The sequence below is a fragment of the Ischnura elegans genome, chromosome 11 (assembly GCF_921293095.1).
Source record: "Ischnura elegans chromosome 11, ioIscEleg1.1, whole genome shotgun sequence".
In the NCBI taxonomy this organism is placed as follows: Eukaryota; Metazoa; Arthropoda; class Insecta; order Odonata; family Coenagrionidae; genus Ischnura; species Ischnura elegans.
The window spans coordinates 89,691,979-89,715,865 of NC_060256.1; the positions used below are offsets into that span (position 1 = coordinate 89,691,979).

At 38.5% G+C, this 23,887-nt stretch overlaps 1 protein-coding gene across 1 annotated transcript; it reads right to left on the reverse strand.

The window, feature by feature from the left end:
* Nucleotides 1-782: 782 nt before the first annotated feature.
* Nucleotides 783-23,304, reverse strand: LOC124168523 (CLIP domain-containing serine protease 2-like). The gene is made up of 7 exons (XM_046546850.1): nt 23,116-23,304; nt 13,144-13,295; nt 8,583-8,889; nt 7,015-7,111; nt 3,723-3,922; nt 2,299-2,397; nt 783-1,509 (listed from the first exon to the last, which is right to left on the reverse strand). Exons 1-7 carry the CDS (start codon nt 23,195-23,197, stop codon nt 1,190-1,192), a joined length of 1,257 nt encoding a protein of 418 aa, XP_046402806.1. The 5' UTR covers nt 23,198-23,304; the 3' UTR covers nt 783-1,189.
* Between the last annotated feature and the right edge of the window lie 583 nt (nt 23,305-23,887).

Sequence of the window (23,887 nt, forward strand, 5' to 3'; positions counted from 1 at the left end):
ACTATAGAGTGGGCTATACACTTCAAATTTTCTGCCATTTTTGCGTGTGTGACCATGATCATGGATACGAATAAGTAATGTAGAAAGTTCGCTAAAAAAATCTTTGAATACAAAAGTCTTTTCCAGTTATTGGAGTAGCTGGTTTCAGATTTCATTCGTGGCATTAGTCCAAAAAAATAAACTTTGTGATTTCAACGTGTTTTAAAAACTCACAAATGATCCGGATTTTTCCAAAAATATGGCGAATAATTGTCTATTTATCTCGAAAAATGGTTTGCGTCCCATTAATTTAGCTGTTTTTGATCGATAAATCGATTTTTATTAAAATTTACGATGCCTAGCTAAAAATATTCAGGATTTGATATCCTATTCTGTAACTCTGGCAAAAATGATGCGAATTATTTTGGTGAAGTGCACTCAAGGTTTCTTCCGGTTTAAATTATCGGTCGACGTAATTAGAGAATACTGGGTCTATTTAAGAATCTTTGGCCTATCGTAATTAACTGATTTTTCGTGACTTTTTAATGCCTCATACGGAAAGGTAATTTTTGAGTTGATGTGTTATTGAATACCTTTTCTCGACCAGTTTCAAGATAATTCTAGGAAGTCGTTGGTTATTTGCTTAAATAGAAACAAAAATATTTCTGGTTGTCATCAGCGTTATAATTTCCAGTTTAAACCTTTTTAGGCATGTAAACGATGATGGAATGTATTAGTGTCATTTTAATCGTAAGTTGTGATAAAATATTTTCGTTGAATAATATGGAAATTAATGAATCCGCTTTTCTTAAAGGATTTTATTTTATTTTTTACAAATCTTTTTTCCACTTTTCCTTCAGCAATTTGGAACAATTTTGCTCAAGGGTTGCTTCTTTTTGGTCGAAACTCAAAAAGCATTGAGGATCATAATCTCATGTTATTTCTACATTGCATTCCCTGGAGTGTTATTGTAACTATTAACTTAGTTTCACTAATATGTAAAAAGGAATCGTAAATGATCTCTACATTGTCTTCACTCATGTCATTCAAAGCTCTATTCATAAAGAGTACAAATATTTCGAGGTAGACACTGCTTTCTCCAAATAGAAATCCCCTCTATTAGCATCTTTGTGCATGGAGGGAGGAATTGAATAGGCACCAACAATTATTACGGGAGTCATGGATCTTTTTGTTGTATTTTTAGGCTCTATTATGCCTTGACGGTGTCGAGTATCCACTGCACGTAAGGTCCGACCCTCGTGTATATCCCTGGTCTTCCAGCGGTCGCGCAAATGTTTGGCCCGATCGAAACGATGCCTCCGACCGTCCACTGTCCGCCTCGCCTCCCCGGCACCGTGTCGATGGTCATCAATGGTCCTCCGCTATCTCCCCGGCAGGAATCCTTGCCTGCTTCGCCACCGGCACACATTTGGTTGGCGTTGAGGGTGATCTGGCGCTGGTAAACGGGCTGGCAGGCATCGTTCGTCATCACGGGGATTCGAACCCACAGCTTCACTGGGCTTGAGGTACCTGTGAAAGTAGGGCAATTCTCGTTAAAAAGATCCGATAAAAATGTGCTGTTTTCACATTTTTTCTATTTAGGTCGTGTGTGAAAAACTAAGGCCCGTTTTTCCATTAATGGACAGTTTTTATTCCATGAGAGAATGATTGGAGATTCATCGGTTTTTCAAGCATAAAACAAAACAAATAACAAATACATACATTCAAGTACCTACAGAGAGTATGAAGGTTCAGAGCGAACCCTTCAGGGATACAACGCCCCGGGGCCGGGAACCAAGCCCGTGGCTTATACGCCCGATCGACCGGGGAGGGGGAGGAGAGGAAGGGAAAAAGGAAAGAGGCGCCGCCGCGATAGGAGCCCGTCGACGCCTCTGGGATAAGGATAGGAGCGGAAGGAACGGGAGAGGGAAAAACACCTCAACGCTATAGAAGCGAAGAGGGCCCTACTATAAGCGAAACCAAGCAAAGCCATTAATATTCTAATGATCTTGGAGAATCACTCTATGAGGAAGAATGATCCAACGATCAAATCGTTAGATTTTTTAAATACCTACAGTAAAATTCACAATTTTAAGAATCAAATCAGTATATCACAGCATCACAATAACTTTAATGTCAATATATCCAGTGCATATTCTATGCTAGATTATTTTTTTTATTCGTTAGATTATTTAGAGTGATTTAAAATGAACGACTTTGAAATGCACGCCTCCCGTATATCGTCATTGAAGATTTATTTCTTGCTGGATTTGAATATTTCATTTCCATTTAGTGTTGTAGGTAGCTTTTAATACTCACTGTTCTCTGTCCTTCCCCATCCAGCCACTATCATGGACTCCGTCTCATACCGCTTGGTGATAGCAGCACCGTTGGGGAGGCAAATCGGAATGATGTAGTCTGAAAATTTCAATGGGAGAAATCGAAATATATACGATATGTCAATTCTCATCTATTAATAGTAAAAATGGGGCAAAATACCTTATCGGGGAACTAAAATCTAGAATATAATCCGTAGATTCAAGAGTCATGGAATGGAATTTTTCCATATCGAAATAAATATTTGCAAAATTCCACGATTATAAAATTTATTACGACCGAAATTTCAATTTTATTGCTTCACCTTGAAGATGATGTAGTTACATTGAAATCTAGGTCGTAATTTATTTTTCAATCGTTGAAAATTGCAATTATTTATTTCTATATAAAATCTAGAATTCTTAAATCCATATGGACTAAAATCGTAAATTTATTTGACAAGTTTATAACTACTATAGTGTTATTTTAAGGAAAAGTTGGTTCGACTTCTTGCTGCCATTTTATTTATGATGCAATTTTGTCAAATTTTTAGATTTTTATTTCCTTAATTTTTGTACCCAATTGGTTGGAAAGTTACTTTTTCATTTCGATCATCTTCAAAGAGGACTTTACCACATAAAATCACCTTCAAACAGAATGCCGTAAGAAGCTTGTGAAACCTAAATAGCGAGATGTTTTAAGAGTGTAGCATAAAAAATGAATTACTATCGAAAGAGACTTATTAGAACATCGCTGAGATCATATGCCATATTTGTATGCAGATGCTATGACCATGCTATGTGCAAGTTTCTACGATTGTATGGTGACATTTAGGCAATTCAGCCCATGTCCAGAGATTCGTTCGGGGCCCTTAGTCGGGGCTCATCATCAAGGCTGAATGTTGTTTTATATGATTGAAGATGAGCCCCGAGTCGGCGCTTGAAACGTTGGCCTTTTTGGATAAATTAACCCGGTGGGAATCCCGAGAAGAGTTGACACATTGGTCAGTCTATATATACAGGGTGTCCCATTTATCTTGACCACCCGAAATAACTTTTTGTCCAGATGCAAATTCAAAAATGTGTCAAGCAAATGTTCATTAGCCGTCAGGGGGACATTAATCAGCATGGTTGCCTTCCTTGTAGCTTTGTTATTTACAAAGATATGAACAGGAGGAGTTATAGGAGAGTATATGAATTGCCGAATGAAAAATATAGGGTGCCAATTAAAAGAGACATACCGCAGTTCATATCTTTGTAAATAACAAAGCTACACGGAAGGCAATCATGCTGAATAATGTTCCCCTGACGGCTAATGAACATTTGCTCGACTCATTTTTGAATTTTCATCTGTACAAAAAGTTATTTCGGGTGGTCAAGATAAATGGGACACCCTGTATAGTTAATAAATATACGCGAATCACTCACCGGAGGTGGTCGCCTCCCTTTCCAGTCGCAGGAGGGCAATGTCGTGGTGTTTGTCCCTGCTCTCGGACTGGTACTGCGGGTGCGGAACCACCTCGGCTATGTCGAAGTCCTGAGCGGGATCAGCGCAAAGGCGTCCTTCGGTGTAATTCATGCAGTCCGGCTCCGTCTCCGTGTTGTGCTCCCCAAGACGCACGCCAACCCTGTAAAAACCGTTCTTTACAGTGCTCTATACATAAGGCTCAAAGAGAAAATAATAATATTTTTCTATTACTCCACACAACAAATTTCTTTTAATGTAGAGTGATTTTAGGTAGCCTTGAAGGAGTACCAGTTTAAGGCTACCGTCAAATAATAATGCATTATGCTTTTACTTAAAGATACATATAGCTCGTTATACCATGAAACCCTCTTGACAGTGTATGAGCGTAAATTATAGCTAACTACTAACATTTTATTTATAACTCATTTACATAAATTACTACAATATTTGCCCTGCAGTCTCTTTGGTGAGAAGCCAAGAATATTTATTTCCCAAATATTTTTGGGCAGACTTTGAAATAGTACATGACTGGGGTAACACATTGAATACCTTTGGTCCTACATACAGAAAACTTCTTTTAAACATCGTCTAATTATGTTTTGTTTAGGTTTACCTTTTTACGGATGGTAAAGGGAGAAGGCAGGCATTGAAATATTTCCGAGTTACCATTTGTAGTACATATATAAAAACCCTAGAACCTTATAAATATTTAGATGAATGTATGGAAACAAACTTAAATGAAGAAAAATTGGGAAGGATCTTTCAAATCTATTCTTTTTCAAAATAACACGAGTAATACGTAACACAAATCACTCTCCACGAGGAAAATGAAAAAAACTTCGCACGTTGCACTCGGTTTTATATATAGTACGGTATCGATTTGGGTAGCCAAGCATTTCAGAATTTAATCCAACAATTTGAGTGTAAATAATTTAAAAAAAGCTTTAGAAAGAACTTGCTCGGCATTTGTTGCGTTTCTTGAGGGAAAATTAATTAAGAATAAATTTAAGAATTAAATTAAATAAGGATTATTTTTATTGTTTATTATCTAATTATCTCTAATTGACGTAAATATGTTCGTCTCCGTGAAGATCGAAAGTAAATCTAATATATCTGTTATTAATTATATTGTTAATTAATTGCTGGATACGCCTTTAAAGAACATTTGTGGAATCGTTAAACTCTAGTATGCAATGATCCATATTTGGAAAAATCAATAAGGGTGCAAGTACAATGCTTATGTGAGCAGATAAACTTTTATTTTGAAGATTCAGTAAATAGAGAATTTTATTTCCTTTGTTGCACATTTCGGATTCATAATGGGCCCAAATAAAATTGGTGGAAAGAATTATGCCAAGATATCGAGCAGCCTCTTTTTTTAATTTTACAATGCTCGTTTGAAGTCGAATGGGTGGAAGGCTATCATGATCGATACTATTTAAAAGTCTTGAATTTCCTGAAATGATTGCTTGAGTTTTATGAGCTTTGGATGTAGGCAGTGGATATTACCCCAATTGCTTATGGATAAAAAATATCTCGGTAATTGTTTCAATAAAAACAGAAGTTCGTCCAGAGAACAGTGAATATAAAATAGGGTGGTTTCCTATTATTTTTTTACTGCCTAAATCGAAAGATAATTACTCCTGGAGTACGTATTTCCGCTTTTAGATTTTTAAATGACGATATCTATTTTTCGCCATTAAATGAAAAGTGAAAAATTTCAAGCGCGCAAAAACGTGACGGGTAAGTATGAATGCCGGGAAAACTCCGTGTGACGTCGTTCTGGTTCCCGCTGTCGCAAGTGAGGTGACCTAGGTGCGAGGCTCTGAGCGCTGATAAACGACGCAGGATGCTAGCAAGTAGCAGAGTACCATGATACTGGTAGCGCTTGGCTTAAATAAGGATTATTAATACCTTATCAAACGAAGAAAACTTTCCGACCTTAGCCAGTTTTAATAGGTGGTTATTAAGACATGTTTCCCTGAGCTCTGTGCCTCATGCATGCATTGGTAACCTCAGGCGATGTAAAACTCCTATCTACTCGTATAGAAACTAGGTCCCTGTGACGTCACGTGGAGTGGCGTCGCATGGGCGCCAATATGGCCTTTTTCAAATGAGGATAAAATTGACCATTGCCATTCGTCTAAATTGGGATACCTAAAACCAAATAATTTGTATATTATGAACACACTAATGGTGGGTAACGAATCGCAAACAGTGCCCTTCGTTTTCTTTGATGAAGGAAACTACCCTATTGCAGATTGTCTACGCAGAGCTTATAGTTACATCCAGAGTGCGTGGCTTGCCTGTTTTCATTAGGTAGACAATTCCCATCTTGTCCTCTGTTCTTAAGTACTTGACATCAGAAGCTATAAGTCCTTAAACACAAGCTATTCAGTTAATGCGTTTTTTTTCATTTCTTCAACCAGTGTATAGGATTTACAGAATTATTGGGCTATAAGCCTGTTGACACGTACGTTGAAGATACTGGTATAAATCATTTTCAGAAAAATGGAACGTAGAGCAGAAGAATTCTGTGATGTGGACCGAATCAGATTCATGAAAGGTAATTGCACGAGAAAAACAATTCTGGCTCTTGGGCTGCTCATAAAGAAGATAATGGAGAAGAAGAAACCTACGTTCATAGAATTTGTCGACTTGGAGAAGAACTTACTTTACAACTTGAAATGGAATTTAATGCCTACAATTCGGAGAGAAATTGGTATGCTCCTCAATGATCTAAGAATTGTACACAAAGTCTACAGAAACTTAGTTGCCGAAATAAAACCTGGGCAAAACTGCGAAGAAGCAAAAATAGGAAAGGGAGTGAGACAAGGGTGTACACTGTCCCTCCCTCATGTTTAATGTATACATCAAGAAAGCCGTCTGTGAAATGAAAGAGAAGGCTCCAGTTATCGATATCCGTGGAGAAAGAATTAGTATGCTGCGGTTTGTTGACGACAAAGCAGTGATAGCCAAGAAAGAAAATGATTTGAAGAAGACTTAGACCAATATGGAAAGGGCAATGGCCAGGTATCAGATGAAAATATACGAAGGGAAAACTAAGGTATAATTATGCAGTAAAAGAGAGAAGAATTCGACAAATATTGAACTGGAAAAACAAAACTTTTTTGTTTGTTGTTACTAAGGAAGCCGAATAACCAGAGATAGGCGAATCAAGAAAGAAATCGTCTGTCCCCCTACTTCAAGCGAAGGTCTTTGGCAGCATGCAGAGTTTCTCTTTTTACTTACAGTCTTGTATTGCCGATCCCTCTAACACAGTGAGCTGCAGTCAGCACGTATCGATTACTGATAAGAACGCCACCGCATAGGAACTGGCGTCCCGTTCCTGAAAAATGAAATTTTGAATTAACCATCAGGTCATTGTATCCGTAGGAGGTTATTTATACTCAACATTGAAATTCATCTCTAATGACAAGATACCCAGCATTAGTTCCATTTCGACTTTGATGATTGACTGTAAAAAAATATTATTAAAAAAATGATGACCCTGTAAGTGCCTTGTTGTGGTCTCTTGATATCCAAATGGTGCCTTAAATTTGTTGTATTAATATGAATCTTAGATTTTCTTTTTTTCTCTTATCTTGATCTCATTTAATTTATGATCAAATAATAATTCTTGGAATGACATATACTCCAAGAAAAAAGAATCATTGATATGAATCTAAAAAGCCCCCAAAGCATGTATATTCTGCTAATGCAAGCACCTCTTGAAGGACATTGGATCAGGACTTATATAATGGAACATATTTTAGAATTCCATGAAATATGCCTGTAAAATGGTTTGAAATATATATAATTATTGTCTAGTTAGTGAAAAAAATGTTACGACCCATGTAAGCACATGTTGTGGTGTGTGTGCATGTGGGAGCACATGTTGTGGTGTAAGTGTGGTGTGCATGTGGGAGTCCAAATGCATGCTGCATGCTGGTGATTGATCACCCCCTGCCAAACACCCTAGAGGTGGCTCGCAAAGTATTATGTAGATGTTGTAGATGTAGATGTTTAAAATAAAAATATGTGATTTCTTAAACTTTCCAGAAATTCAATAGATAGAACTTTTGGGTTAACCTCGTCTTGTGTCTTGTAAGCCGTCAACGTTTCTTCCCCTCTGCCGGGGACCTCTTCAGGACAACAAGGCTACAGGGCTGCGCTTCTGCTGCTGGCGGCTAGCTCTCTACCGTCCAGCCGCCATCGTTGACGACTTTTAAGACGCAAGACCTGGGTTAACTAAAATTTTTATCTATTGACAGAATGTACCGAAAAGTTTCAACAACTTTTCCTTATGGATTATTCCGCCAGGTACAATTTCCTACTTTGTACTTAATAATTTTCCCGCAACATAACTATCAGTTTAATCCGCGAACTGAATAAAATACAAAGGAAAGCTGTGCGATCCGTCAAAAACTGATACGGACGTACAGACAGCGTTAACCAGATGTTCAGCGAATCAGGCTGGGAGCTGTTAGAGGCTCAGAGGCTACGCGATAGGCTTAGATAGCCTGAATAATTGAGAATAGATATCTTTAAGAGTGACATGGAGAACATCATATTAGAGATCCACCTTATTTCCAGGTCCAACAGAAGTGATAAATCAAGGGAGATACTTTGCCGACCGGATAGATGTGGGAATTCGTTTTTCCCCCGAACTATAAATAATTTTAATAAATGCTAATCGTAATTTCGTCAGAGTATTTCCTTTTTATGCGTAAACGGCTGTTGTCCTAACACCCTTGCCACACGTATTTATAGGCGGCTTGCGGGGCAGTGTGCAGATGTGGATGAACGTAAATACTCACGCGTCTGGTACTGCAGAAGTGCTAGCCATGGGTATTCCTTGAGGTCGGCCTCCTCTCCTCCGAATATCCTGTCGTTGGCGTCGGCGCCGCAGATGTCCGTCCTCAGGAGTCCCCAGTTGGGGTGGTTGGCCAGGTTGCCTCCACCGCCACCCCCCTGGTTTCCACCGCCACCTCCCTGGTTTCCACTGCTACCCCCTCCGGTGCTGGTCGGTGGCCTGCCTGACGTGACGGGAGGTCGGGTTGTTCCGGAGGTGGGCACCGGCGACACTGACCCCGAGTTGGGGCAGCACACGAACGGGCGGTTACCCTGGGAAACATTCAGTACACATTCCAGTTAATCGGGGCACATCGAGACCCAGACCCACGAATATTTATTTATTTCCTAGAAGGCCAGCGTACGTTGTTCGGGAAGGATAGTACGCGGGAAAAAAGGTTTTTTAATAACTATCGAACAGGTATGACAGGGAGTATTTTTATTCAATTGTATTAGGCTCAACTATGTGGAAGTTAATGCTCGAAAATAAAAAGGAGACTTCGTTGATTTCCACTGATTTATTTCGTCCGTACGACATGTTTCGAACCATAGAGGTCATTATCAAGTACCTATAGCCCTTGATTAGTAACTCGATACTGATTAACTTAAGCAATTGAAAAATAACATGAATAAAGCACTTGATTAATTACTTTTTTGTATTCCTTTTGCGGAAACTTACGTTAAGCTCCTAATTTTATGCTTTTCAATCAGAACAAATACTTGATAATGACCTCTATCGTTCGAAACATGTCGTACGGACGAAATGAATGAAAGAGTATTTTTGTTAAATTTACTTAAACTTCGATGCAAATAATGAAGCACTTTATTAACTACTTTTTTGTACTCCTTTTGCAGAAACTTACGATAAACTTTTTATGCTTTTCAATCAGAGCAAAGTTTTTCTGAGTGGATAATCTTTCGTATGCGTACTTTACGCCGCTTTTATTATCCATTCGAGCTTAGTAGCGCTCTTTAATCAAACTGCTGCGGCCATTTTAATAGTATCTATCAAACGGAATTTGTAAAACTGGTTTGGTAAATTTTGCCGAAATATTCAATGCTCCATATGAACCCAAAATTTCGATGAATTCATCAGAAACTGGTATTTCAAACCAAACTTTTTTTTTCACCGTCCCTACCCATAAAAATGGGAATCTTGGAATTAATAGTGAAATGGGTTTAGGCAAAGGAACATAGCAGGTTTGATGATGGTACACATTTGTATCAGCAAAAAATGGGAAAACGATTTCCGTATATCGCGCGGGGTCATCTTACACCCCGCTTCACAGCATTGATCGTTGTGTGTGACGGTTTGTGCGCAGGACAAAAAAGCCCGTGTAAACCCATACCCTAACAAGAAAGTTTGCACCTAGAGGAATAATAGTTAAGTGTAGAAACCTTTGAGTTACGTTTTCCCTTTGAGCATGTCAAGAGGTGTATGTACCAGGCGGAATATCCGACCGCGGAAGATGTATGACGTGAAGTGAAAAATGGTAATGAGAAAATGACGCGTCGGACGCAACCAAAATTAACGCTCTGGGCTTTGGGAGTATGAGATTCACCTAGATATTAACTTAAACCTGAATCACTCGATCATTTTTTTTCGTCGCGAAAGTGATCACTATCGCGATCACTGCGCAAAATGATCGTCGGCGGCAATTGTTTTTCGCGATCGCGATGAGGATTCCCGTCGCTATTTTTCATCACTCGTCCCGTCGCTTTTTCCGTCGCGAAAACCGTCACTAAAACCACATATCAGCCAATCGGAACGCATTCCCCTATGGAGCGATTGCAGCGCAGCATTTGATAATTGTGGGAATGACATAAATAAACAAACACGCTATATATTTCCGTGATGTGGGTCCTATGACAACGAGCTGTGCTATTGGAAATGATGCGAAAAGCGACGGCGGGAGTGACCGTGTGATTCAGAAAAATGATCACTAGAGCGATTGCTTTTCGCGACGGGAAAAGTGATCTCGATAGTGATCAATTTCGCGACGAAAAAAAATGATCGTGTGATTCAGGCTTTAGATTGCAATCCGTGCAGTCATATGGTATGTCAATTATGCAGTCAATTTTTTTTACCCCCGCGGAAACCCGGTAGAAGTTTATTCAATTTATGCCGAATATTACGCGACTCGTTTCGATGGTTTATCAACATTTTCAAGTCACTTTTTCAAGGAAACTTGAAAACGATGCTTAATCATGGCAACGCGTCGTGTTGGTAGGTTAGCCCAAAACTGCTCGTGATACATAACTGGTAGTGACGGTGGATTTGAAGCAAGACTTTATAGCAATATGCAACTTGATGTGTCCAATTAACCTTTCCTGAGGCGCAATATTGGAAATGCTGACTTCAGGCGCAATGTGACTGACAGGCACGGATGTAAAAAAGCATTGTTAACTCTTAGCACGGTTCAGTGGTACACCTTTAAAGTTAATGCAACCATTACTAGTGTACTCGTAAACTTACATGATGTCTTTCATGCTATGCATATACTTCTTTACATACGGCGCCGGACCGATCCAGCAAGATCCGATGTAATATACCCTTTAGGATGTTAAGTATTATTATATGTAATGTATTTTAGCATGTGAATTCTATTAGATCAGTTTTTCTTATTTTGCTATCTTATTTATCCAATGATGGCTTTGTTTTTCCATTATTTTGCTTAATAATGCTGCATAACCAGCTACTTATCAGTCAGCATAAATGCGAAAAGTGAAGGTTGCAAGATGCGATTTAATGTACTCTTTAGGCTATTGAGTATTATATGTATTCTAGCATGTGAATTCTATTAGATCAGTTTTTCTTATTTTGCTATCTTATTTATCCAATGATGGCTTTGTTTTGCTTCATTTTTCCATTGTCTTTCTTGATTATGGTGAATAATCCGCCACTGATCTGTCGGCATAAATGCGAAAACAAAAGGCTGTATAGAGCATGTCAAAACAAAAAGCTACCATTAGCGTCATAAGGGTCTATGCCGCCTAGTGGAACGGAGAAATGAAAAAAAATCTTGCTCTATGCCTGTCAGATCCATTGCGCCCGACAGAAGATTAAGGGTTAATCAAGTCATTAAGTGGAACCTGCACGATATTCTAATCTTAAACAACCAGTTTTACAATCAAAAAGTCTGGAAATTTTTGAGGATTGTGTGAGAAGAGCGACAAAAGTCAGGGAGTCAACTTAAAAAAACTAGATTTTCGATAAAAAAAGCCGGAAAAATGGTATGATAGCGTGAGAAGTTTGCAAAAGTCAAGTAGTCATCTTATGCAACCAGTTTTGCGATAGAAAAGTTCGGATGATTGTTAGAATAGTGTGAGAAGTTTGAAAAAGTCAGGGTGTCATCTTGAAAAAAAAAACAGATTTACGATCAAAAAGTCTGGAAAAATGTTATGATAGTGCGGGAAGTTTGCTAAAGTCAATTACTCATCTTATGCAACCAGTTTTACCATCGAAAAGTCCAGAAAATTGTTATTATTATTATATTATTGTCAGGGGCGTAGCTAGGAATAAAGGCTAGGGGGGTTTTAGGCGCAACTAATACTTACGGGTTTGGAGGTATTGCATACCAACCAGGGTAAGCAGGAGCTAAGGGGGCCCTCCAGAAAATTTTAAGAACAATGGTTAAAAATGGCGAGTTTTACGGATTTCTGGGGTATATTTGATAAATACTAACACTATTTATTCTATAAGTAATAGTGATCCAAATAAGTAAAATGGATTAAACTTAAAAATTTCTCTGAGCGCTGATTTTATCCCCCAACCCCCCCCCCCCTCGCTGCGCCACTGATTACACAGGCCAACAATGAAAAAACTTTTTTACTGAAAATACCTCATTCTTATGTTTTTGAAGTTGCTGAATCCAAATATGATGGTTTTATAGTTGTATCACCCACCATTTATTCACATTTTACAGTTAAATTTATGAAATCAAGCATTATTTTTTTAATTTAACAGCTATTTTATAGTTATGATAAAATTGAAAAAGTAGGACTAGTGAACGAAGATAATGGGGATTACCGTTGGTACTTCACCGAGAAGTTCAGCGAGCGATTCATCGCAGAAAAAGCTACACAAGAAGCTTCAAGGAAAAAAGGGAAATAAAATGTAGACCAATTCCAGTTGACAAGTGAACCCTGTATTATCACGCTGTAGTAAATGCAAACAATTTTATCACGATGTAGTGAACAGTAAATACAAACAATTTTATGATGTAGCACAGTGTACTGACATCGATTTCCCTGTATACCGTACAGGGGTATTAGACTAAATATTAAATACATCTTGCTTGGAAACTATGGGTGATACAAAAAAACTAAGGCCAGGTTTGGATTCGGCACATCAAAATCTATAAAGATCAGCTATTAAAATAAAAAAAAAGGTTTTCAAACAAAATTTTTTTATAGGCCTGTGTTACTGTAACATAGTGTGAAAAAGTCTGTTAGTTTCGTTGTGATACTAGAGAGTTTTCGCACTGGTTGATTCGTGCCAAATGTAAACACGGATTGTGTACGCACCTGGAACCCGCATTGCGACCGCCGCAGGAAGTCCACCGTGCTGGGCGGCAGCGGCCTCTGGTTGATCAAGTTGCGCAAAGAGTCGCACGTGGCGATGGAAATGCACTGCCCTTGCTGGCCGTTTGGGGTTTGGCATTGCCCACCAAAGTTTTCTGAAATTCAGGAGAGATAACAATAAGAGCTTGTTTTTGGCATTGATCATATGCACTCATTCTTGCTTTAGTGAACACAGTAATGATACACTCTACAATAGTAATGATACTCTAATCAGTGGTGTAGCGAGGGGGGGGGGGGGGGTTTGGGGGATTAAACCCCCCCAGAGCTCACAGAAATTTTTAAGTTAAATCTATTTTACGTAATTGGATTAATATTGCTTATAAAATAGCGTGAAGATTAATAAAATATCCCTAAGAAGACCGTAAAAATCACCATTTTGAACCATTTATCTTAATTTTTTCCGGCGGAAGGCCTCCGCACCTCCCGCTTACCCTGGAGGGTATGCAATACCCTCAAGCTAACCAGTATTAGTTGCGCCTGAAACCCCCTCTAGCATTAATTCCAAGCTGCGCCCCTGACTCTAATGACCACCTGGTAGTATAGGTTACTAACTTATGTATTCCTTACATGTTTCTGCATGTTTTATGTATTCCTTGCATGTTTCTGGATTTTCCTAGTATTTTTAACAGCATGTTTTGTATGTTCTAGCATCACTGGCAGATTGCCTTCACAACTAGTTGGCAAGTTTTGCCTTTGCACGAATGTGGAAGTATATATTGATGATTAAATTAGATGATACTGCCTTTAACTCCTACTTAGAGGTGGTTGAAAGTTCTGGTAAGCTTCTGTATTAGGTCAAACGTCAAGCTAATCAAAACTTTAAGACACCGCCAGGTAAAGTGGATGGCTGTATCATCTTGCGGTTAGTGCAAAAACCAGAAATTATAAAATTGGCTCTTGGTATGCGTGAAATTTTCACGACCCTTTGGTGTGCATGTGGGATTACTCTTACATGCCGCATACCGGTGATGGATCACCCCCTACCAAACACCCTAGGGCTGGCTCGCAAGATATAGGGTGGTTTCCTATAATTTTTTATTGCCTATATCGAAAGATTATTACTCCTGGAGTACGTATTTCACGCTTTTAAATTTTTTAATGACGATATCTATTTTTCGCGATTAAATGAAAAGTGAAAATTTTCAAGCGCGCGAAAACGCGACGGCTAAGTAGGAATGATAGGAAATGTCCGTGTGACGTATATTTGGTTCCAGCTATCGACGTGTGAGGTGACCTTGGGGCGAGGCTTGAGCGCTGATACGACGCAGGCTGCTAGCAGGTTGCTGAGTACCCTGCTAGCAGGTAGCGCTTGGCTTAAATAAGGATTATTAATACTCTATCAAACGAAGGAAACTTTCCGAACTTAGTTATTTTTAATATCTGATTATTAAGACATGTTTCCCTGAGCTCTGTGCCTCATGCATGCATTTGTAATCTCAGACGATGTAAAACTCCTATCTACTCGTATAGAAACTAGGTCCCTGTGACGTCACGTGTGGCATCGCATGGGCGCTAATCTGGCCTTTTTCAAATGAGGATAAAATTGACCCTTGCCATTCGTTTAAACCGGTATTTCCAAAACGAAATAATTTGTATATTATGAACACACTAATGGTGGGTAAGGAATCGCAATCAATGCATTTAGTTTTCTTTGATGAAGGAAACTACCCTATTACGTAGATGCTATCGCTTTTTGGTCACTCTCGATGACGCAGCTCCCTCCGTTGTTGAGGTAATAATTCATGAAATAGATAAATTGCACGATTTGGCCAAAATTGAAAGTGCACCGATCAGTCTGAAAATTAGTTTGTCGACGTATCACGTTGTCTAGATTCGAAAAATTAAATTTTTGAAAAATCTTTTTTTTTAACCCCCAATAAGTAGAGAATTAAGACTTGGTTACACGATACATCACACACGCACGAGTTATTTTCTAAATGCATGAACGCGAGAATGGACACCAAAATGAACCGTGTGCGAACGCATTTACGGAAAATGGAACCTGTTCTAATTTGGTTTATCCATTCGTAAGTGTGTCGTTCCGGTCCACAAAAGTCATTCACACAAACAGACATTAACTCGTGCATGTCAGTGTACCGTGTAAACAGGCCTTAATAGTTTGCTTTCCAACTATTATGAAAGAAATGAAAAAAAATGGTCAGCTTTAATCTTCAATTCCCTAGATTTCATGTATGGAATGCATGAAGAGTACGGTGGCCGTTGGAAAGTTATGTAAAAAGTAAATGATATTCCGTTCCTGTTCGCCATAATCATTCATGCGATCAGACTTTTATTCATTCGTATTCAAATACATACGTATTAATTTATCGTGTAACAAGGCCTTTAGATATAGTTGGCAACACTGTAATGTATGGGAAAGTTAATGTTTCGACAATTTTTCCTAGTGTTTCGATATTTCCTATGTTCCTAGGGTTTCAGACTATTTTAAAGGGGGTCGGTTCTTTGATTTTATTTCGTATCTCGTCTCGTTCACCCCAAGTGCCCATAAATAAAGGCAGTTGGCAACACTTTCATTGGTAGAAAATTGAAATTGAAATTTAGTGTTTTTGCGATTTTTCTTATGTTCCAGACGATTATACACATACAGGTCTATTCTTCAACTTTTTGTTGTATCTCGTCTCGTTCTCTCCAACCATTTGTATGAGTGAGTGAGTCAGAGAATGGTCAGAAGTGGGTTTTATAGTACGTAGACGCCTGTTAAAAAAGTGATGTAAGCTTCTCCCATAGCCATAAACAAAATAACATTTTGTCCTGGCCTGAATTGGACAAAATCATACTTCGTATAAAATTTAGGAACTTTACTTAGCTGCCAATGTAAAGTATGTCAAAAAACTTTTGCAAATTTATGTCAAAGTATTCCTTTTTTTGAAACATAATATATTTTCATAAACTTTAATGTTTCTTGCGCAGTTTATTCAATCAATCAACTCTGTCTATTTGGGTTATTGCGGTGGGCTTTAGTGGCATATTCATTATTGTTTTGCCATAAAGTTCATGTCGCCATAGTTACAGCTTCTGCAGGATAAACAAAAGAAATGTTTATATTGTGGAATAAATTAATTTTGCTTCATTTTGTATTATTTCGCATTGTTCTTGTTATTATTGTATAAAGCGCCTCAATATTTGCAAACCATATGATTATGTCTCCGTGGTGTGGACTTCATTACTCAAAGAAAAAGACGTCGCAGTAGTTGTCAATGCATGAAATACAATTAGGCAGTAATTATTAGAAGGTGTTGTGTGGAAATGTTCATCACTTTCGTGCAGGTAATAGGAGGTGTAGTGGAAAGCACTGTTTCCATTACAAAGGGAATACTCCCCTACTTCTATGTGATAATGAACAAGTCATGTCGCTGCTGGCAAAACATCGGTTATTACGATAATCGCGTCATACTAGAACATACAGCTGTTGGAGGGAACGTAATTCCATGGAAAAATGAAAGTGCTCCGCATCTCCGTGACGCTAGGCCGTTTGAATCAATCAAGGACATATCATTCCAACTTGGACGACAATTCTTGCTCATCGCGGTTTAAGGAAAAGGAATTTTTACGAATTGGAATTAGAGCGGTTTTTTCCGTTAACCTAACTCTTACATAGGCCACAGTTACTTTTTAAAAATCAACGAACAACTTGAATCGACCAAATGGTCATTCCAAGCTTAAAATCAGTTCCTGCATCTTGGAAAAAAACCTCTATAAACACATTCTTCATACGATGTCTCTTAATCTAGCTCTAAAAATAAAATATTTTATATATATTAGGTTCCACTTTTTATTATTTCATGTTTTAAACGTTGTCTCAATTTCTATGTACTTCATAGTTTATTGCATAGTTAAACTGATCAATGAGCTCAGTTTATTTGGATAATCACGGTGGGCTATAGTTCATTATTCATTATTGTTTTGCTGCAATTTTGTGCAGTCAAATTTATCGTAGCCTCATCAATTGGCCCTTATACATGACTTCTTAATGAACGCTTTTCCAACGAAATTGAAATAAAGGAACGGGATTATACAACGATCTTGAAATTTTAAAATATTAGATTAAAATTAAAATTTATTATTATTTTTTTAAATCTGTTAAAACTAGCTTCCTGCCATACTGAATTTTTTTCGTGTTTCTGAGAGGTCAAAAATAAAATGTCATGCTAAATATGAAGTGTAAAGTGTCAAATTTAATCCAGAAGAACCTAACCAGTTTATAATGGAAATAAATTCTTTCAGGTTGGGATGGAGAATTGAATTGTAATATTTGAATAAACATAATCAGTAATTACTCTAACGTCAGACTATCTTAAATGAAATGTAAAACTTGGAAGGTCTTCCGCTCAATTCCTATATATTTCGAAGTGAATACTATTGAATTAAATGGGGGTCACCTTGCATTTTGAACCTGGAATAAATTCCTTTGGGAATTAATGAACATAGATAGGGTAGCGGTCGGCGCAGAGTCCCGCAAAGCCGTAGGTCCGTGGGTCGACTTCTGATCCAGGGATTTTTTTCCCTTGGCAATTAATGTGAATTCCACAGCTTCTCACGCGGTATACTTGAAATATACCGCAAAGGTCGCCTTCATTGTAATAGATCTACATCTGCTTACTTCTCCACAAGCCGTCTCATCAGCGTGTGACTTTAGGACACCAAAATTTTACGAATAAAATGGAAATGCTCTTTCGAAGTTCCGCCTTGCATTTATTTATCGTTTAAGTCCTTTCTTCTTCAGGGTAAAACAAATTCCAATACCTATCCGTTCGGCAAAATACCTCTTTCAATTCATAGTATCTGTCGGACCTAAAAATAGAGTGAGGTTCGAATATAATTCCTCCTTTCGCTCTGAAAGATATCTACTTTGAGTGCCGGCTGCTAAATTTAAAGCCCTACTGAAAAATCCAGCTATTTTAACTATATTCGTACATTTTTTTAAACATTAGCATCAAAAATATATTTATGTCGATATGCATTTCAATACAAATGGACTTTGCTCTCTTTTTTTGAATGAGTTGAATAACATTTATTGCTAATTTTAAAATATGTAATTTCACAATGAAAACCTACTGTTTTTGAAAAATAAAAAGTTGCAACGTATGATGTACCACCATAACATGCATAATAATTTTTTTAATACGCTCAATTTGAACTATTTAAAGCATGGAAATCATAAACAAGCATTTTTCCAAGCAAAGCATTATAAATCCCGGATGACAAAAAGGGTCAATGCACCCTCAACGAACCCAAAGAATTTTCACAATAAGTGGCCTTAGATGAGGATGCCGGTAGCTACAGAGGACTTTTCGTCCTCAAGACATAAAGTGAACTCTTTTTCCATCGAGCAGTTGGTTTTTGAAAAAGCGGAACCCCTAAGCAGTAAACTGGAAAAATACCACGGGCAAAATATTACGGCTTCACGCATACAAAGCCAATTAAATGGAAAGACGTAATATTACGTCCATTTCAATCCTCAGAAGGATTACCAGGACGTAATATTACATCCATGGCATGCAAAGTGTTCATTACTCAAACAATCTTAGCTTAGCGCGCAGCCTTTGAGTGTCTAGCGGCTCCCAGCCTACTTCACATCAGATGTATTTATGAGTTCATACGTTTGTCTTGATGTTAATTATATATACATATGAATTTTTTGTTCTACTCTGTCATATATTTAGTCGCATTCTGTGAAATCGATGTATAATGTAAATCTACTTATTATTGTAATATGTCTGACTCTATTATATTTATAACCATATATGTTCCTAAGGGACAAACTTGTCCCGGAATAATAAATGTCATTTTCTATTCTATTCTACTTCGTTTAACGCTTTCTGTAGGACCGTAGCAGTTTTTAACGAATCGCGCAGTTTTTTTTTTTTTTATTTTATCAAGGTCATGGATTAAGTCTTTCTGCATCGGATCCCATATGCTAGCTGCATATTCAAGTTAAGATTGGTATCTTCCATGCCTCATAAAAATTATTCTTTATTTTGGAGTACCGGGAATGTTCAGAGCCATTATTATTTTTAGACTCTCATGTTGTGGCTGTGAGGAAAGGGACATGTGATATGATCTCATGAAAGATGTTTGGCCGCCTCGCGAGGGGACGCGAAGAAGATCCAAGAAAGGTCGTTTTGAGATGCGGTTCTGCCTTGTTTTGATATTCCTTCCACCACCTTGGACTCTCTTGCCCTTGAAAGTGGACTTAAATGCTGAAGGTTTTCCGCGAAAGGAAAAACGTCTGGTTTATTGGATGGAAGTACAAGGAAATGAATCGCCATGCGTGAAGGAAAAGACGTTACAAGGTACAAGAAATGGAGACATGCGTTTGGATGCGAGAGGGTGCTCATTTTTCTCTGAAACGTACGCAGTATTTCTTTAAGAGATACTTTTTCGCCGCCTGTTGTGCGGATGATGTCACAGCCCAAGAACGTAACTGGCGAGTGATGTAAAGACATTACGTAAAATTAATTCCAAGCGTGGTAAGATAATTGAGTTTACTGCCATATTAGTTCTGTCATGCAATGGTAATTGTTTTGAAAATGTGGAAATTTTTCAATCAAGGGAAAGATAGACACTGTCAATAGGCGATTAGGATTGAGTTTGTGTTGGATTAGACCCATAGGACCGATCGAATGAAACAGTAAATGAAATGAGGGGAAACGCTTGAACATGTCATTTTAGATTTCAGGCGAGATGGAGTGGAAATGATGCGTAATAATTGTGGCAGAATAGAGGGAGATCAATAGCCTTTTTCGAGCATAATAGGCCTGAATCGAAAGATAATTAATTACCCCTGGAGTACGTATTTCAAGCTTTTAGAATTTTAAATGACGATAGATATTTCTTGCGATTCAATGAAAAGTGATAATTTCAGAGCGCGAAAACTAAGTATAAATGCTGGGAAAAGCCCTTTGACGTCATTATGGTTCCGGATTTTTGAGGCCACCTTGGTGCGAGGCGATGAGCGCAGCTACGACGCAGACTGCTTGCAGGTAGCGCTTGGATTAAATAAGGATTATTAATACCTTATCAAACGAAGAAAACTTTCCGACCTTATGCACTTTTAATAGGTGATTATTAATACATCTTTCCCTGAGCTCTGTGCCTCTTGCATTGGTAATCTCAGACGATGTAAAACTCCTTAGCATCTGGGTCCCTGTGACGTCACGTGGAGTGGCATCGCATGGGCGCCAGTCTGGCCTTTTTCAAGTGAGGTTAAAACTGATCATTAACATTTGTATAAACTGGGATTTCTGAAATCAAAACTTTGTATATTATGAATACACTAATGTTGGGTAACGAATCGAAATCAATGCATTTCGTTTTTTTTGATGAAGGACATTGCTCTAATGCACTCGAAAAATATGGGCCACTATTTACCTGATATTTTACAAGCAAAAATTGGCAAAAGAAAGTGCTTGGAGAGCCCATAAATCCAAAACGCAAGCACTGAGGACATGATATGAATGTGTTAAGTGACATCAAGGCCATAAAAAGTAAGAATAACTTCCTGCCAGGGAGCTTAAAAAAATTACCCACCTGACGTAGAACGAAGTGGAATACATCGTCTTACGCTGATTTCTTATTAGCTAGTGATAATTTCATTACTCGTTAAAAAATACAAACATCAATTGTCAAAAGGATTTAATGTTATGACGAAATCCTGATTATAAAATAGCCGAAGTATTATTTCAGACGCGATACCGTGGAAATAGTTAACGCTAATTATTCCATGTGGTTTTTCTCCGAATATTTGTGGAAAGAGGAAGCGCTATCAAATTTAAAATTCAATTAGCCATTGACTGCTAACGAGTCGACTCAGGAAATTTCCAATCACTGGTGCGTATAAGACAAGCAGTCAATAAAGCAAGGCTGGAACGAGGAAAGCGGAGGAACTTTGATTATCGGCTACCCTGAAAGAAAAGGGCTTGGTGTTAAGGTCAAGGAATCATTTGGTGTTCAATGTAACAATAAATTTTTTTGTGATTATCCACGAACATTTTATTTCACCGACTTACGTTTCGGTATGTTTATTGCCATTATAAAGTTAATTCGCCGTAGCCTTCGTTAATCAAATTAATTGTAAATAGGAATTTCCATGCGTTATTTTTTGCCATATTAAGCATCCTCCGTTTCCACAAGGTATCGCCTGCCAAATTAAAAATATCTGATCTCAAATAATCGTTGATTACAGCTAAAAATAGCGTCGAAAGAAAAGAAAAAACTACATTTATTGATAGCCGGTTGTTGCTTAGAAATTCAGTATGATGTTCAGATCGTAAGGCAATCTAAATATTTATGACACTTCTCATTTTTAGCTTATATATTGAAATTCAATTCTTAGAAATCGTATATTTATGACAGCTAGTGCGAATAGGTCTCGATGAAGAGTCAAATCTAGTATTATATGTTTAATTTCTTCTTTTCGCTCTCTTGTTTCATGATAGCTATTTTGTGATAACTAATTGCGTGCTAGTGAAACTTATCGCGATAGCGAAATAAGGCGATTTAAGTTCGTTAATTCTGCGAGGGAAAAACTCTCCATTGACCTGAACTTGAACTATAGGACACTTCGAACCAGGAAGGAAAAATGACTCCTCCATCGCCTAACTGGTGGATATAACACCCGGTGCTAAATAAGGAGCTCCTGGAAATAAAAAATCACTTCGTTGTGCATTCCACACTAATGCACTGCATTAAACAAGTAACTTTGTTCACAGTCACGTGAATGGTTTCAAAATTATTTAAAACAAGGGTGAAATACTTAAAAAGAAAAAAAATAATTTGGCTTAGCAAGGCTTTGAACCCGGATCTCTTATTTATAGGTCGGGTATGCTATCAGTTACAAGAATAGAATGCCGAATCAATTAAAATAAGGCGTAGTGTAACTGATATCACAACAAACAGGTAAGTGGGGGATACAGGTTCGAAATGAGATCATGCCAAATGACGTTTGCACCTTTGATGTAATTTCCACTGTAATACTTTGTTGTACCAACCATAGTAACAATGATTCTACGTCAAGGTACGAGTATGGATTATATGAAGAGAATTTTCATTTCCCATTTCATGGTTCTCCGAAGTAAATCCTCAAACGTTGAACTTGAGATCCTGTTTGGAATCCAGATTGTGGTGTAATATTTTTTTTTCGTCTCGATGGAATTTTTGCTTGCCATTGCACCCAAGTTGAGAATCCCGTTAGGTTCACCGCTGAAGTGTCCATGATTATCGCTTAAGGCCTGGTTAAATGGTGTATTGACACGCACGAGTTAATGTCGGATTGGATGAACCCGAGAATGAAAGCAAAAACACACTACGTATCTTCCCAACTTGCGCGTATGAATGAACAGAAAATGGACCCTGTTCTAATTTGGTTCATGTATTCCTACATGTTCCGTTTCGGTTCACAAAAATCATTCATGCAGTAAGGCCTGGCTACATGGTACATTAGCATGTACTAGTTAATGTTTAAATGTATGAACGCGTGAATGAACACGAAAATGCACCGTTTAACCTCCCAACTAGTGCAAACGCATGAACAGAAATTAGAACCTGTTCTAATTTGGTTCGTGCATTCGTACTTATTCCGTTCCAGTCCACGAAAATCGTTCATTTTATTTCGGATACAGCTCTTATCGGCCATTTTATACCAGGGTAATCAACAAATTTAGCGAGTAAACGTACACGAACAGCCATGCCCTGGATCGGGAAACGTACCCAGGCGGGAAACGAACCCTCGCGACCTCTTCATTGGCAGGCGAGGACGTTACCCCGCCGCCACCGAGGCCGGCGAAACTGTACAAGTTCATGTACTAGACTACTGCGCGTCAGCATGTGTCGCGTAACCAGGACTTAAAGAAATAAGCGTAGCTTTTATTTCCAAATATCGACTTTTACACTTACGTGCGTAAACGGTGGACCATAGAGAGAGCAGGAAGATCAGTTGAAAGCTCCGGTGTAGTCGGCTGGCCGTCTTCGTTTCCATGGCGACCGAGTGAGGATTGGCACGGGTCACCGGAGTTTTAGTGGAGGCAGATGCACATTCACGCACGCGTGTTCAGTGGACGCCCAGAGACGAAGCACTGCGGCGCCGAGGCCGCGTAGACGTAAGGACGAGACGTCAAAGGGGATTTGGAGGGGGGGGGGGGGGAATAAAGGGAAGTGGGGGGAAGGGGTGGAGAACTTGGCTGCGGAAAGCAAACAGGCGTGACTATTAACCGTTGCAAACCTCTGTCACCCGAGTGGGAAAACCAACATCTCGAAAGGCAGTCTTTCGATTTAAAACAAAGTGCACCATATTAAAGCTCTTTTATTTTGCGTTTACTAATGGCATTAACACCTTGCGTGCCATGGGCGTAATATTACGTCCTGCTAATCCTTCCGACGATTACCATGGACGTAATATTACGTCTTTCTATTTTATTAACTTTTTTTGCGTGAAGCTGTAATATTTCGTCCATGGTATTTATCCAGTTTACTGCTTCGTGGTTCTGTTATTTGAAAAATTAACTGCTCCGTGGAGTTATTGCCCAATTCTGCCCTCCTGACTGCGCCACTTGCTTGGCGATGGCTGGAAGGTTTTTTTTCAGACTCTCTGTCCACGGAGGGAAGGGTTGATGTGGAAGAGTGACGGAATTATCGCGAGAGAAGTTTCATCGGCCCGCCGCACCGTCGG